Source organism: Brassica napus, chromosome A4 (assembly GCF_020379485.1).
Source record: "Brassica napus cultivar Da-Ae chromosome A4, Da-Ae, whole genome shotgun sequence".
Taxonomy (NCBI): domain Eukaryota; kingdom Viridiplantae; phylum Streptophyta; class Magnoliopsida; order Brassicales; family Brassicaceae; genus Brassica; species Brassica napus.
In genome coordinates this window covers 17973504-17987644 of record NC_063437.1, presented here as the reverse complement: position 1 = coordinate 17987644, position 14141 = coordinate 17973504, and the positions used below count along the sequence as shown (strand labels likewise).

Sequence of the window (14141 nt, the reverse complement as noted above, 5' to 3'; positions counted from 1 at the left end):
GTTAAATCCATTGGTTTGTTGGATTAGAATTTAGAAATCTTAAACATGACTATTCTGATATATTGGTTAAACGCAATATTCATTTTAATATATAACAAAAAAATTCAAAAATAAAATCTCAGTATAGTCTCCAAAAAATGAATTTTGTAATGGAACCAGCAATAAAATCTTAGAATCAGTTTGTCTGACGTCAGTGGCGATTGAGGGAAATAAACTCAATACAGCGAACTTTGGTTCGAAGCCTTGGCCACACAGATATGGATTATTATTTTCGGTTCATTTGAATGCCCAAAAGAGGGTTTATCTGTGGGATGTACCTACACCTAAGGTTAGGTCTGTATTTTTAATAGACTCGTGTTTAATCTTTTATTTTAATTAAAAAACAGTTTGTCTGACGTAAGACATAACAATTAGTCTCATACCATATAAATGGTTTTTTCGCATCTTTAGAGCATCTCCGGTAAGTAATTGCACCAAAAGTGTTGAAATTACACCAAATTATATGTTTTGGTGTCATAGTTTTTTTTGTCATCTCCAACAATGACACCAAATTTTACATCAAAAGTAATATTATATAATATTTACGTTCTAGTTTTAATTTTTTTTATTTTTTTATTATTTGTAATTGATAAATAATTATTTTGTCACATTTAGATTATTATTTATATTTTTATTATTTGTAAGTGATAAATGATAATAGTCATTTAGTGATTTATTTTGAAAATGAAAAAAATAAAAATTTAGTTTTTTAATTATGTAAAAATAAATTAAAAAAATAATACAATACATTAATGTTTAATTACAAATTCGAGAGTAATTAACTATATTATTAAATAAATTAAAATAAAATATACATTTTACAATTTTGGTGTGATAAATAGTGTTAAACCAAATTTAGTGTAATATTATTCACAGTACACCAAATTTGGTGGGATGATGTCACTTTTTTTGTCTTGTTGGAGATGAAATTACACCAAATTTGGTGTTTTGGTGTATTGTTATTTGTTGGAGATGGCCTTATGGTATGTTCTCTTTATTCAAGTTCTCCATATAAATATTCCAGTTCTCTATATGTTCAAGTTCTATTTAATCAAGTTTTCCGCATCCTTATTGTGTGTTCTCTTTATTCAAGTTCTCTGTATAAATGGTTTTTTTTTCGCATCCTTTCAGTATACTATATGTTAAAGTTCTCTATATGATACTGAATTGTAAAAGCATTAGTCATCTGATAGGAACATCGAGAGTCAAGATCTAAAACATGAAGACCTGCTGTTGGTTTTTCCTTTTCCGCGTAAATCCAATCTTGATACACACATAAATAACCATGAAGATTGATCCACTTTTCATTCGAGCAGAGCAAATGCACTTTTTAGTCAACATCCATTTTTAAAGATCAAGTGGTGGTCAAGTTCTAGTCGCTCTGAAAAGGCAGAGCAAAGGTACTTGTTGATTGTATTAAACTTAAGAGTGAAAAGTAAAAGATGTAAAAACATTAGGGTGTAGAAGGAAGATTTAATATTCTTCATACTTTCCTGGACTGAGAGCCGAACCGGATTCATTTATCGAAAATAAAACTGAAATTTGTAACCTTAGACCTGAACTTTTAATGCCAAATAAATATAATCAAACCAAACGAACCATACTATATCAAAATTGTAAATTAAATTAAATATATACAAAACTACGTTTAGATTAAAATAAATTATTTATATATTATTCACTCCCTAACAATAATTAAAATAAAATTCAAACCAAACTGAAAATTTTGAAACCAAATCAATAAAAAAATATAGTCCTAATTCGGGTCTACTTTTCAAAATTCAGAAAACTCAATACCGGTATAAATTTCTAACCAAACCGAACCAATTAGAAGGAAAATACTGATGGCACCTTCCGCTGATGTGTTTCACTTAAAACTGTGTGCGTTTCGTTTGGCGGTTGTTCTGCAACTTCCTCATCTTTTTACAACTATTGTACCGCCTTCTATCTTTTTCTATTTTTCTCGTCCATGTAACTCTTTCTGATTTCTATTTATTTTAATTTTTAATAAGTTTATTTTAAAATTTTCTGAATTAATCATTCATCTGAGGAGGTGAACTCCGCATCTCAATCAGAGCCAGCTCTAAAATTTATGGGATCTGAACAAATTAGGGTATAAAAGATAGATGATGTATAAATTTACATGTTTTGGATAGTTTAGAACTCGAATAATTTGTACTCATATGTTTTTGAGTTCTCACATATACTAGTTCAATTTTTTTGGTTTTACTATTAAAAAAATATCTTAAATTTTAATTTAAATACTTTCATGATTAACTATTTTCCATAGTAATAGTCAAACAAAATTTGGTAAACATAAATAATTTTATCGAAGTTCCCTTTTTTTGAAACACAGAAGTTCGATGAAATTAATTATTTTTATTAAATTTTGACTGACCATTATTATGGAAAATAGTTAATCATAATTAATTCATCGAAGTTCACAATTTAGAATCATTACCTAATAAAAAATGTATTCAAAGTAAACGTTTGAATAATTTCTTTCTAAAACATAAATCATTTTGAACCGGATGTAATATATATTAAACATTAAAAGTTTGTGAGCCAAAACATATTTTTCATCTGGTTGTTCATAAGATTTTTCATCGGGTTGTTCATAAGAACTGGCATTAGGTGAACTTATCTCTTTTCAAAGACATTTTGTAAGCACTAATAATTAAATGGTTAATTTGGTTTAATTTCTCTTGTTGGTTTTTAATTTTTTTGATATTATTTATAGCTTTGTTTTTATGTGTTATTGTGATACTTCTTCTAATCATTTAATTTTAATTGTAACTGCCCTTTCAATTTCTTTTATACCTCAATTGAGGAAAAAGATATTGAGTTGTCATTGTGATTGGTATGTAATCTGCATTTTTTGTTTTCCTTATCTATAAAATGAATACTAAGCCTATGTGTCTCATTATTCCCTGATATATTATTTTGAAAATTGGATATTGGGCTAGGGTTCTTTGATCCTTTGGTTGCTAACATCTTTGTATTTCTCAGTTTGTAGAAGGGTCATCTGGTTTTGTGGAGTGAATTGATTGATTTCAATTCAATGGTTCTTACAGCAGAATCTCGGATCAAAGAGGTATCTTCTTCGATTTAAAAGTGATTTATCGATTAATCGTGTGTTATCGTCGATTTGATTTATTTCTTATCGCTACAGATCTTACTCTATATCACATACTTGATTTAACAATATTGAGACTGTAGATTAGGCCTTAAATGGCACTCGATTGCTTAAGTTGATTTACCAATGTTAATCACGATTCCTAATTTTTGATCGGATCTCCGATGATATTTATAGTTTATTCTGAGCCCGATTCTTTTTGCGACTCGCGATGATGAGTTCTATAATCTAACATGAGTCCCGGTTTTTGTTCTGATTGAAGATGACTTTTATAGTTTATCCCAAGTCTCACTTTTATCGGGACTCGGGATGATGAATTTTATAATTTATCCATGACACAAATTTTGTTGGGATAGAGTATGGTTTGTATATTTCACCATGAGTCCTAATTTTTAGTTCATTTATATTTTCATAAATCATCAATAGGTGACCTGGATTTTCTCATGAATAAAGTTTTCCTTTTAATGTTTTTCAGGGAAAGGAGGACACCAATGTAGGACCTCCAAATATCCCCCGTCATCCAGAGGTAAGACCAAACTTTTCTACTTGCTATCTGATGTTACTCCAAAACGGCTTATAAAATCACATTTTCATTACATATATGTAGGTTCTTGCTAGATGGGATCCAGCTAAAGCGCGGAGGCCAGACATTGCTGAAGCGCCAGTATTCTACCCTTCATTAGAGGTAAATGCTTGTCCTCCATCTTGTATTCAGAGGTTTTGATCGTAAGTTTTCTTCTTCCTCAATCCTCATTTTTGTATTGTACCGTTTGGGTGTTTAGGAGTTTGAAGATACAGTTGCTTACATAGAAAAAATACGTCCCTCGGCTGAACCATATGGTATTTGCCGTATCGTACCACCCTTGAAATGGTCTCCTCCTTTTCGGCTTAGAGAGAAAAGTATATGGGAGGGTATAAAGTTCCCCACCCGGGTTCAGGACGTGGAGCTGCTTCAGAACAGAGGGCCTGTGAAGCAGAAGCAGAAGAAGAAACCTAAGGCAAGAAAACGGAAACGAAGTTCCTCCTCCAAGAGACAACCTAGCTCAGTTTCATCTCCCGAGGAAGAAAAGGTATTTGGTTTCAACTCTGGCCCAGACTTCACTCTTGAGGAGTTTGAGAAGTACGCTCGGCGTTTCAAGGAATCCTATTTCGAAATGAAAGAAGGAAATGCTGGCGATACGAAATGGTCTCCCTCCATCGAGGAAATCGAAGGAGAGTATTGGCGGATAGTCGAGCACGCAGCGGCGGATGACGACGTGGAGGTATATTATGGAGCTGACTTAGAGAACAAGGTTCTTGGAAGTGGATTTGAGAGAGGAGAAACTTCTGGTTGGGACCTTAACAACTTGCGTCGTCTCTCGGGCTCTTTGCTGTCATTCGAGCGTGGAGACATCTCGGGCGTTCTCGTGCCATGGGTCTATGTTGGGATGTGTTTTTCAACCTTTTGCTGGGTAAATAAAAAATATTAATACTTAACAATTAATTAATATTTTTATTTTTACTAGTTTAACATAATAGTGTTGAAATGTAACAGCATGTGGAGGACCATCACTTATACTCAATAAACTATAATCACTTTGGCGAGCCAAAAGTGTGGTACGGAGTTCCTGGAACCCATGCAACGTCACTAGAGAAGGCCATGAGGAAACATTTACCAGATCTTTTCGAGGAAACACCTGATCTACTCCATGGACTCGTCACTCAGTTCTCACCATCCATTTTGAAAGAGGAGGGAGTCCCGGTTTATCGCGCGGTTCAGCGTGCAGGGGAGTATGTTCTCACATTCCCTAGGGCGTATCACGCCGGTTTCAACTCCGGTTTCAACTGTGCAGAAGCTGTGAACGTCGCTACCGTTGACTGGTTATCTCACGGACAGAATGCTGTGGAGTTATTGAGTGATGAGAACAAGAAAACGTCTGTGTCTCATGACAAGCTTCTCCTTGGAGCAGCTTACGAAGCTGTTAGGTCCTTGTCAGGTGATGGGGGAGAGAGTGGGAAGAGCTTAGAATGGAGATGCTTCTGCGACAAGAACATGACTCTTACTAAGGCGGTGGAGACTCGGTTACGTATGGAAGAAGCAAGGATCGATGCTCTTGGAGGCGGTTTTAGATTGATGAAGATGGAGAAGTACTTTGATTCGAACTGCGAAAGGGAATGCGCTAAGTGCTCTTACGACTTGCATCTCACGGCATCTGGCTGCAGCAAATGCTCTCCTGGGGAGTATGCTTGCACTAAGCACGCTAACGAGCTTTGTTCATGCGAAGGGAATGATCGGTTCGTACTTCTTCGTCACACCGTAGATGAGCTGAGATCGTTGGTTAGAGCGTTGGAAGGGGAACCAGAGCATCTTAAGACTTGGGCTTCCATGGTTAGAGAAGTTTTTTCAGAGGCTCAGAAGAGAGAACCTAGAGGTTTTGATCTGAACCTTGAGTATCAAGTGGATGGCGAGTTTGATGATACTTCAGAGACACGCCATGATGAAGCAGAGGATCTAAAAACTTGGGCTAAAGAACCTAGAGATTTTGATCTGAACCTTGAGTATCAAGTGGATGACGAGTTTGATAATACTTCAGACGCACGCCATGATGCATACATGTTGAACTTTGCTGCCTCTGTGGAGACTATAAACCTAGGGTTCTTGGTTTTCCGAGACCTTTGGTGTAACAAGCATGCGATATATCCAAAAGGTGCAACTCTCCAAACCCTAATTTATCCTAAAGAACAGATTAAGTTGGTTTACTATTTTATTTTATTTTGGTTTACTAATTCTTTTTAACAGGGTTCAAGAGTAGGGTTAAGTTCTACAACGTGAAAGATCCAATGAGAATGAGCTATTACATATCTGAGGTTGTAGATGTAGGACTTTTGGGTCCATTCTTCACGGTAAAAAAGTCTTTTACAACGTTATTATTAGTTCGTGCTAAAAATATATATAAAGTTGCGTTACGTTGTTTTTTTTTTTTTTTTTTGCAAAAAAAGGAAGTTATAAATTTTAATGCGTTACGTTGTTGTTTAATCGTTTTCAGGTTACTCTGGAGGAAGCTCATCAAGACGAGAGCTTCTCTGCTGGCTCAGCTCAGGCATGCTGGGAAATGGTGTTGCAGAAAGTTAACGAAGAGATCAAGAAGCGCCAAGAACGTAATATTCATACTTTGGAAAGCATCAACGGGTTACAAATGTTTGGTTTTCTCTCCCCGTCTATAATTCAGGTAAATTAAATATATATATAATATATGGAATATTGAAATATAACATGGAACTTTCTTACATAACTAGTGTCATCTTTGTCTCCAGGCCATTGAGGCTCTTGATCCGAACCATCGCCTAGTGGAGTACTGGAACCTTAGGAAACAGGGAGGTTCGTTGGAAGTGTGACTTGAAGAAGAGATAAAGATCACCTACCGTTTCTTGTTTTATTGATAACTGTTTGTTGTTGGCTTAATGACTTTTTTTTAGACTTCAATTATTTGCTCTGATCAAGCTTCTGATGAACCAAAGTCTAACTTTGGTTTTAGAACTTTGAAGCGTTTTCTCTTTGGAGATCTGATCATTGTGAAACTCTGTTTTTGTGGATCTTTTTTTTCTTTGAACTACATATTTGATGTTTTAGTAGACTTTGAAAGATTCCTGTGTTGTTGTTTTTTTAATTGTTATTTCGCATTGATTGATATTGATAGATATACATACAGGTGTTGAAACTATAGGTTTCAAAAGGTCAAAACACTCTTAAGTTGCATGATCTCTGTCTTTGAGATCAGAGAAGCAAAGCATTGGTGAAAAGTAGGATTAGCATTTAGACTATTTTTCATTTAAAAAGTTCAGCTTCATACTAAATGATAGATGATGTTTTAGAAGATTTTATATTTTACAGCTTTTCCATAATCGATTGAATTATTTTTAATATGTATTTTTAACTTGATGTTTTTAAAAGAAAAGAAAATTCTTTAATATCTTTTTTTTTTATGCATAACATCTTACATTATGGCATGAAGTTGTTTTTTTAACTTGAATTTACAAGACAAAGCTAGCAGCATTACAAAAACATGTTTCTTGAATTCCATTCTCCTATAGCTTCCCACACATCCACAATGTATTAAGTTCTCTTCCTCTTCTATAATCATAACTATAGCCTCCCGTGCTTAAAACCGGATTTGCAGTAAACAATCTGCGAGTAGTTTGGTTTTAACTCGTAAACAGACCAATAATACATTTATATGGAGATGAAATGAGGACATGTACTAATAATACCTGCTCATGAATTGGGAAGAAGACGACCATTGTACATCTTGTCGAGTAACTCACGAGCACCAGGCCTTCTAAGGAGTCCTTTGTTGTTTGGTAAACCTGTACCTAAACAGACCGGACAAACAAGTTTGCCTCGACCTGTTTGCAAACAGAAGCCAACCAAATCAAACAGGGGTTACCAACCAAAACCAAACTACATTAAAAAGAAACGTTGTGAAAGAGAGAGAGACAAACCGTAACAGTTTGGACATTCTGTAAACTCATATACATCTTTGGCTCGTTTTCGGTTTAGAGCTTTCCATTTTCCCGTACCTCCACACATATCACCTAAATCATATAAACACATAAAGGCATCATCAAATATAAACCTCATTAGTCCTTCTGCAGCATATCAAATGGAAGCAGAGAATCATTATGAGTTTTTTAACATAGCAAGATGTTATCTTACATGTTCAGAAGCAGAGTAATCATATATAGAGCAATAAGAGTTTAGTAAGCTAAGAAAGTGTATGTAACTCACAAAGAACAGCACCAATGCCCTGACAGTTACGGCAAACACCTGGTTTCTTGTCTAAAGCGGCTGCGTTTTGTACAGAGACAAAGGTATAAGCATTGGTAATTAAAGCTGGAGATAAGCACACACATGTCATCATCCACTGTCTCCGTGACATCGGTTTCTCATCCCCCTGCAGGCCAAGAACACAAACCAGCTAAGAAAGACTCTGAATTTTTTTTAAGTAAAATGTAATGTAAAGTACTTGCATACACAAGTACAGATTCTCAACTTCAGCTAGCTCAGCTCCCAACTTACAGTGACCAGTAACATTTAAAGACATACACTAATGATCTTCGCATCAGTGGAAGCCAAGAAAAAAGATACTGACTTCCACAAAAACAGTGAATTTTTTTTTTTTTTTTTTTAAACAGTGAATTTAAACATTGATAAATATAAAAAAGACTCAGACTTTGCACCTGGGTTTCGTTGGTGGTCTCCGATGAAGAATCCGAATCGTTGGAACCGAAGCTCTGATTGTCCGGGCATGATTTGGCGAGGACTCGAACTCGATTCCGGTTTGGTGCGGCTGAAAATGAAACACGAGCGTCAGGAAAAGAAAGAGGATAATATCAAGAATGTTGAGGATGAGGATATTACAGATAAACGGAGAAGAAGGTGTATGAAGACGCGAAGGGATTGCGAAGAGATTAGATGAAGCAGCCATGTTCTGTCTCTGCGGTCATAATATTACCAGCGGACCAGACCCATTTTTATATATTTCAGATATTTTTATTTGCTCCGGTAACATTTTTTAAATGAAGAAACCGAACTAACCGACTACTAAACCGAACCAATTTTTTTTATATAATAGTGTTCATGGTTTTTTTTTTGAACAAATAGTGTTCATGGTTTATACTATAGTTTCACTTGGTTACGAAGTTTTTATCATGTTGTGTCCAATCCATTCGTTTCATTGAATGAAGAATGCAGAGATGTAACATTGGTACAAGTCTGAAGCTCTTGTTTTGTTTTAGCCGCTGATTATTCTAATTTAGATACAAACCATCTGTTCATGAGATTGGCCATCGACATGATATGAATCCATGCACACATATGAATTCAATTAGGTTATTGAGTCAAATCAATCGTATTCCTATTTCAGTTTGGCTAGGTTTATAATAAGAGAGTGAACGGTGGAGTCTTTATATTTAGAAGTAATGACATGTAACACACCCAATGACAAAATCTGGTTCATATACTGATCTCAAAAAAAAAAGACATGACAGAGCGGTTATTCTGGTGGGTTTACCAAACACGGGAAACTATGTGGTAAAGCAAACCGATACTGCACAGCTTGAACCATGGAAGAGTCGTCTTCAGGCCACAGACTGAACCGCTCTCTCGAAGTTATCTTCGGCTGATGAAACACGCTTCGCAAGCACATGTTCTGGGTGTGATAGTTTCAGCTGGCTGTAAAAGAAGAATAGGAGATACATAAATGGACCCAATAAGCGTTACTCTCAGGTAGCTTTTATAAGTAGGTGGCCGCAATTTTTACCTTAAGTAACGTGAAGATGATTTGCCAACATGAAGACTGCAGACGACAAGGTTAGCAAGAGTTTCTGGGTCTTTAGCATCCTGGAATCGCCACAAAATGATTTTGACACTTGCCCATATACAGAAAAGCCAAGAAAGCGAGTGCAGTATGAGAAATCAGTTACCTTGTTGAGTGCTTCAAGGAGTAGTGATTCAGCTTCATCAAAGTTGCCCATTTGCATACAGCAAACTGCTTTACCGTTCAAGATCAAGCACGTCATGGGATACTTTTCACAAAAATCCTGGAAAATGAGATAAGCTTCCTGAATCTTCGAGCCACCCTGAGATCATCGAATAACTTAGCATAGGAAGACAAAACAAAACCAAAATGTTTATTTGCTATTATACCACTGCAAGGTTAAACCAAGCGGTAGCAAGTTGAGTGAGAGTGTGGTCTTCGTCATATTGCTGCATAACTCCAAGCTGCTTCTCAGCATAATCTGATCTGTGCATCTTAATGAATATCTGGACATTCAACGCATGCCTACAAACTCAAAAGCAATGAACAATCTGTGAGCATATGGAAACATAACCACCACTCAAACAGGAGATCACTACACTCCAGCAATAAGAAAGTTGAAAAGTCTTACAGATCCATAGTTCCTCCAGCATGAGTGTGCTTCAGAGCTTCACTATAATCTTCCTCATGCATGAAAACAATACCAGCAACCAGTCGCAAAGTAGCATTGTTGCCTATTGTTGAATCTGCCAACCACTCCCTCAAGCTTGAAATCGTTGATTCCTGGTCAAAACCACAGACATCAAACATCCATGTTACTGTTAGCCAATGTCCTAAAAATCAGTCTAGGCGGGCCTAAGCTGAAAATTTGTCATAAGCGAAAATGATTTTTCTAAAAATCGGTCTTGAGCATTGTCATTAGCTAACTGCCACTAACTATCACATGTAGTGAGATAACAACATACGGCACACACTCACAATTATTAACACTCTGTATATAGGCTATTGTAAAGCTTCAGATTCAAGTTAGTGAGAAAGTGATATAGTATCAGAGCATTTATTCAACTAACTTTCACGGGAAAGCTCAATTTTCCGAGAAAATCACGATCTAGCGAGCTTCATTTCAGCTTGTAGTGTTCACATTCTTCTCTAATTCAATCTAAAATGGCGACATTCAAATTTCTAATTCAACCACGTTCAGAGATTCGCATATATACATGTCTCCCAACACAAATCAAATCCAAAACGAAACTGTACATTTCTGAATCACCTTATGAGCAGGACTCGATAGATACATCGCGAGGAGCTTGACTGCCTGCAGTGGAGTAGCGGCGGATTCATCGATCTCGCTGATAACGAGCTTTTACAACACACAAAGAAATTCCAATTAACAGATCAGTCAATCTAGAAATACGACAGACTAGAGAGCGGCGGTTTAGAGAAACCTGATAGCTACCGAGGGCGATGTAGGAGCGGAAGACGAGGCAGTCGCGTTCCACGGCGTCCTCCGGCGAGAGGTGAGGGATCTCGCTGTTGTTGATCGCCGTTTGATAAGCTCCCAGGTAGAATTGGTTTCTCAGATTGAAGAGGTGATCTGGTGCTGCTCCCATGGCCGCCATTGCTTGCTTGCTTCTTCTTCTTCTTCCTCGAGATCGATCTCGCAGATCCGCGTCTAATTGCGAAACGGACTAAAACAAACTGAAGTATAAACGGGTTAATTACATGTTAGTCCCTTATATTATAATTCTTTTGCATAAGCACCTCAGTTCTCTTGAGTTGTATATAATCGACCCCTATGTGTTGATTTGGGCCTCATGAGGCAAAATAAACGAATCATGTTCTTTAGTTTATGAGCCTATATATCTTTGGGCCTTTACTTGAACATTATTTTGGTATTAAAAAAGTTTTAATACGTTATGTCAAAATAAAATATAAACTTTATGATTAAGTTTTTTTTTTTTTGGTAAAATATTAAAATTTATACTATTTTTGTTTTTTGAAAATATTGCAAGCAACTTATTACAAAAAAAAGAAAGAAACAAGATCAACCCAACCTAATTAACAAGAACAAAAGGAGAGCATCACTCAAGGAGGACGGTAACAGAGGAAGCTGACTGCGATCTGGCAGGGAGAGAGAGAGAATGTGGTCTTTGAGGAGCCTGTCTAGCTGAAGATGAAGACCCTGATCAGAGGTTGTGACGGCGGTGAAGATGCGTGCGTTTCTCTCCTTCCACACAATATAACTGATAGACTGGAAGATGAGTTTCATGAGAACGGTGGCATTGTGACTGATAGGAGAATGAGGCTGTAGAATCTAAGCCGCTGCAGCATGGAGATCTGAAGGAGGATTATCCCAGATTTGCGATGCAAAAGATATCCAAAGAGAAGAGGAATATTCACACTCAAAGAAGAGGTAATGATGAGTTTCTAAACCTAATGAGCCGAGAACACAGCCCCCGATAACATTTAATCTCCAACGCAAAAGTCGGTCCTTAGTTGGTAGTTTAGAAGAGCAAGCCAAGCCATGAAAGAGTTCCTTGGTATATTTTCTTTAAACCAAATAGCTTTGCTCCAAAATACAGTAGGAGATTGTTTATATCTATAAGCTTGGGGGGCACTTAAAGGGCATGGTCGATTTTACGCAAAGTTATTCATTTCACATGAGTAAAGAAGCCTCCGTGCTACAAAACCCAATAAGATAAATCAGTAAAGTTTATCACAGAAATATAGTTAACGTCTAGTGTGTGTGCGACGATCTTTTAGCTGTATAAGAATATTATAAGATGTGTTACGAACTTAAAGTCATAGATTTTAATTATACCTTTTAGACCTAAAAGTCTTTATATACATACTTGGAACAAGCTCCTGCAATTTGGTTCAATGTCATAAGAGATTATTCTAACTGATACAATTTTATTATACTAACTATTCGTCTTGTTTTGTAGCTTAGGATTATCATTAGAAAGTGTGTAGAATTAAAAAAAATCAGAGATATAAATTGGTGATTTAAAAAAAAAATAATGACCGAGTGGCTAAAACTACTATGATGCAAAGTATTAAAAATTTAAACCGATGCAAGATAGTAAATTATACTATCTCCATTTTTATTAGATAAATTTTAAGATTTTGAGCACAGATTAAGAAAATATTTAATCTTTATATTTTTTAAAAAAACATCATTGGTTATTTATTTAAACACAAGTTAACCAATAGTAAAATCAATTGTAGAATATAAAGTCATATCACATAAAAATTTAATAAATTTTTAATTAAAATTTGAAAATGTAATCCAAGTTTTTTTTTTTTGAAACACAAAATGTAATCTAGTTTGGAATAAAAACTCTTCTAAAATTTCATGTATCAAAAAAAAACAGAAGGAATACATAGTAGATGAAGAGAATGAAACTTGTTCAAAAGTCTAAAACCAAACAAAAATGTAACTTGTATTTGTATAGTGTATGTACTAAATTCATTCACAAGTTTCACAAAACATATGTTTGTACAGTAATCGGCTGTTTCACATACTAGTTTTAAACACTGAATGTATATAATCAAACGTTTCCGATCTAAAACACATGCTTTCGTCTTTACCAATCAAATTCTGTGCTTAATTTTCTTTGTCAACATAATTTTTGTTTTGTTTTCAGTATGCTGAGTTGTTTACCATTACTTAATTTTGTTATTATTGAATCCTTTCAACATGCGTCACCGTGGAACGAGGGAGGCATGACTTATATTGTTTTTACTTATCGCACCGTCCGGTCTCCACTTAATTATTGTAATAAACAATGTATAAATCCCTGCCGTTTTTTTAGAAAGTGTATAAGTTCCTGTCGTTTCATATGAATTTGCTTGCCACTAGAGACGAGGGCCGATTAGCAGTTTAGTACCATAGATCGTTACCTTTGCTAATTGTTCTGACATCAAAATTTTGGATTGTTATATTCGGCTGGTGTGCCCAAGTATATAAGTTTATGGAATATATCCCTACGTATTTGATCTTATTATATATTATGTTGTTTATACTGTTTTTTTTTTCTTAACATTGAATGATTAAGACGGCTGGACTAAACTTTTCTGAACTTTTTTTCCATGACATCGAGATGGAATATATTAAATGTGCGGGATAAGCATTTGAAATAGATTACTGTACAAACATATGTTTTATCAGCTATGCTAGTTTCACAAAACATATGTTTGTACAGTAATCGGCTGATAATGCGTTCTTTTAATTTGACCAATACAATTCTAGCAGCTAGTTTTTTAAACCCTCTATTTTATTTTATCAACAGAAAATGTGTTGTCAACCACCTAGCCAACAAAAAAATAACCAAGTAGGTGAAATTGTAACATGGACATCAATTCCAATAAATTATGAAATTAGATTATAAATAAATATTTATTCTAGTTATGTTCAACATGCATAAGTGCTAATACCATGTGAGGAATTTATGACCATGCTACAACTCTCATTCTTTAGCTTATTTTAATCGGTAATACATGAACATTCATATATATATATATATATATATATATATATATATATATGTGTGTGTGTGTGTGTGTGTGTGTGATCAACCAGAAAACCCTATGTTTTTTTTTTTGATAAAGGGATTTAACCAGAAAAATGTTATTAAAACTTTTGGTGAGATGGTATATATATGTAAAAG

At 35.1% G+C, this 14141-nt stretch overlaps 3 protein-coding genes across 3 annotated transcripts; 1 reads left to right on the top strand and 2 right to left on the bottom strand.

Annotated features, from left to right (window-relative positions):
* Positions 1-2871: 2871 nt before the first annotated feature.
* LOC106448841 (lysine-specific demethylase JMJ15-like) lies at positions 2872-6762 on the top strand. Its single transcript, XM_048778473.1, has 8 exons — positions 2872-3133; positions 3651-3701; positions 3783-3860; positions 3958-4626; positions 4710-5862; positions 5955-6058; positions 6202-6384; positions 6470-6762. Exons 1-8 carry the CDS (start codon positions 3101-3103, stop codon positions 6548-6550), a joined length of 2352 nt encoding a protein of 783 aa, XP_048634430.1. The 5' UTR covers positions 2872-3100; the 3' UTR covers positions 6551-6762.
* Positions 6763-7096: 334 nt separating this feature from the next.
* Positions 7097-8750, bottom strand: LOC106447213 (protein PHOTOSYSTEM I ASSEMBLY 2, chloroplastic-like). Its single transcript, XM_013889088.3, has 6 exons — positions 8574-8750; positions 8393-8502; positions 7941-8106; positions 7655-7747; positions 7424-7558; positions 7097-7340 (listed from the first exon to the last, which is right to left on the bottom strand). The coding sequence occupies exons 1-5, from the start codon at positions 8638-8640 to the stop codon at positions 7428-7430; spliced, it is 567 nt and encodes a 188-aa protein (XP_013744542.2). The 5' UTR covers positions 8641-8750; the 3' UTR covers positions 7097-7340; positions 7424-7427.
* Positions 8751-9095: 345 nt separating this feature from the next.
* LOC106447212 (coatomer subunit epsilon-2) lies at positions 9096-11177 on the bottom strand. The gene is made up of 7 exons (XM_013889087.3): positions 10917-11177; positions 10742-10831; positions 10103-10254; positions 9861-9996; positions 9638-9793; positions 9475-9554; positions 9096-9386 (listed from the first exon to the last, which is right to left on the bottom strand). The coding sequence occupies exons 1-7, from the start codon at positions 11088-11090 to the stop codon at positions 9293-9295; spliced, it is 882 nt and encodes a 293-aa protein (XP_013744541.2). The 5' UTR covers positions 11091-11177; the 3' UTR covers positions 9096-9292.
* Between the last annotated feature and the right edge of the window lie 2964 nt (positions 11178-14141).

What these genes read in the sequence shown, in the direction of transcription:
- LOC106448841 (XM_048778473.1), top strand. Translation starts at nt 3,101, where the DNA reads ATGGTTCTTACAGCAGAATCTCGGATCAAAGAG. An exon ending in ATATCCCCCGTCATCCAGAG is followed by an intron (nt 3,702 to 3,782) that starts GTAAGACCAAAC and finishes ACATATATGTAG; the next exon opens with GTTCTTGCTAGATGGGATCC. An exon ending in GTTTTTCAACCTTTTGCTGG is followed by an intron (nt 4,627 to 4,709) that starts GTAAATAAAAAA and finishes GAAATGTAACAG; the next exon opens with CATGTGGAGGACCATCACTT.
- LOC106447212 (XM_013889087.3), bottom strand. Translation starts at nt 11,090, where the DNA reads ATGGCGGCCATGGGAGCAGCACCAGATCACCTCTTCAATCTGAGAAAC. An exon ending in TCGCCCTCGGTAGCTATCAG is followed by an intron (nt 10,832 to 10,916) that starts GTTTCTCTAAAC and finishes GTGTTGTAAAAG; the next exon opens with CTCGTTATCAGCGAGATCGA. An exon ending in TCATCTTCACGTTACTTAAG is followed by an intron (nt 9,387 to 9,474) that starts GTAAAAATTGCG and finishes CTTCTTTTACAG; the next exon opens with CCAGCTGAAACTATCACACC.
- LOC106447213 (XM_013889088.3), bottom strand. Translation starts at nt 8,640, where the DNA reads ATGGCTGCTTCATCTAATCTCTTCGCAATCCCTTCGCGTCTTCATACA. An exon ending in AGACCACCAACGAAACCCAG is followed by an intron (nt 8,107 to 8,392) that starts GTGCAAAGTCTG and finishes CTTGGCCTGCAG; the next exon opens with GGGGATGAGAAACCGATGTC. An exon ending in AGAATGTCCAAACTGTTACG is followed by an intron (nt 7,559 to 7,654) that starts GTTTGTCTCTCT and finishes GTTTGCAAACAG; the next exon opens with GTCGAGGCAAACTTGTTTGT.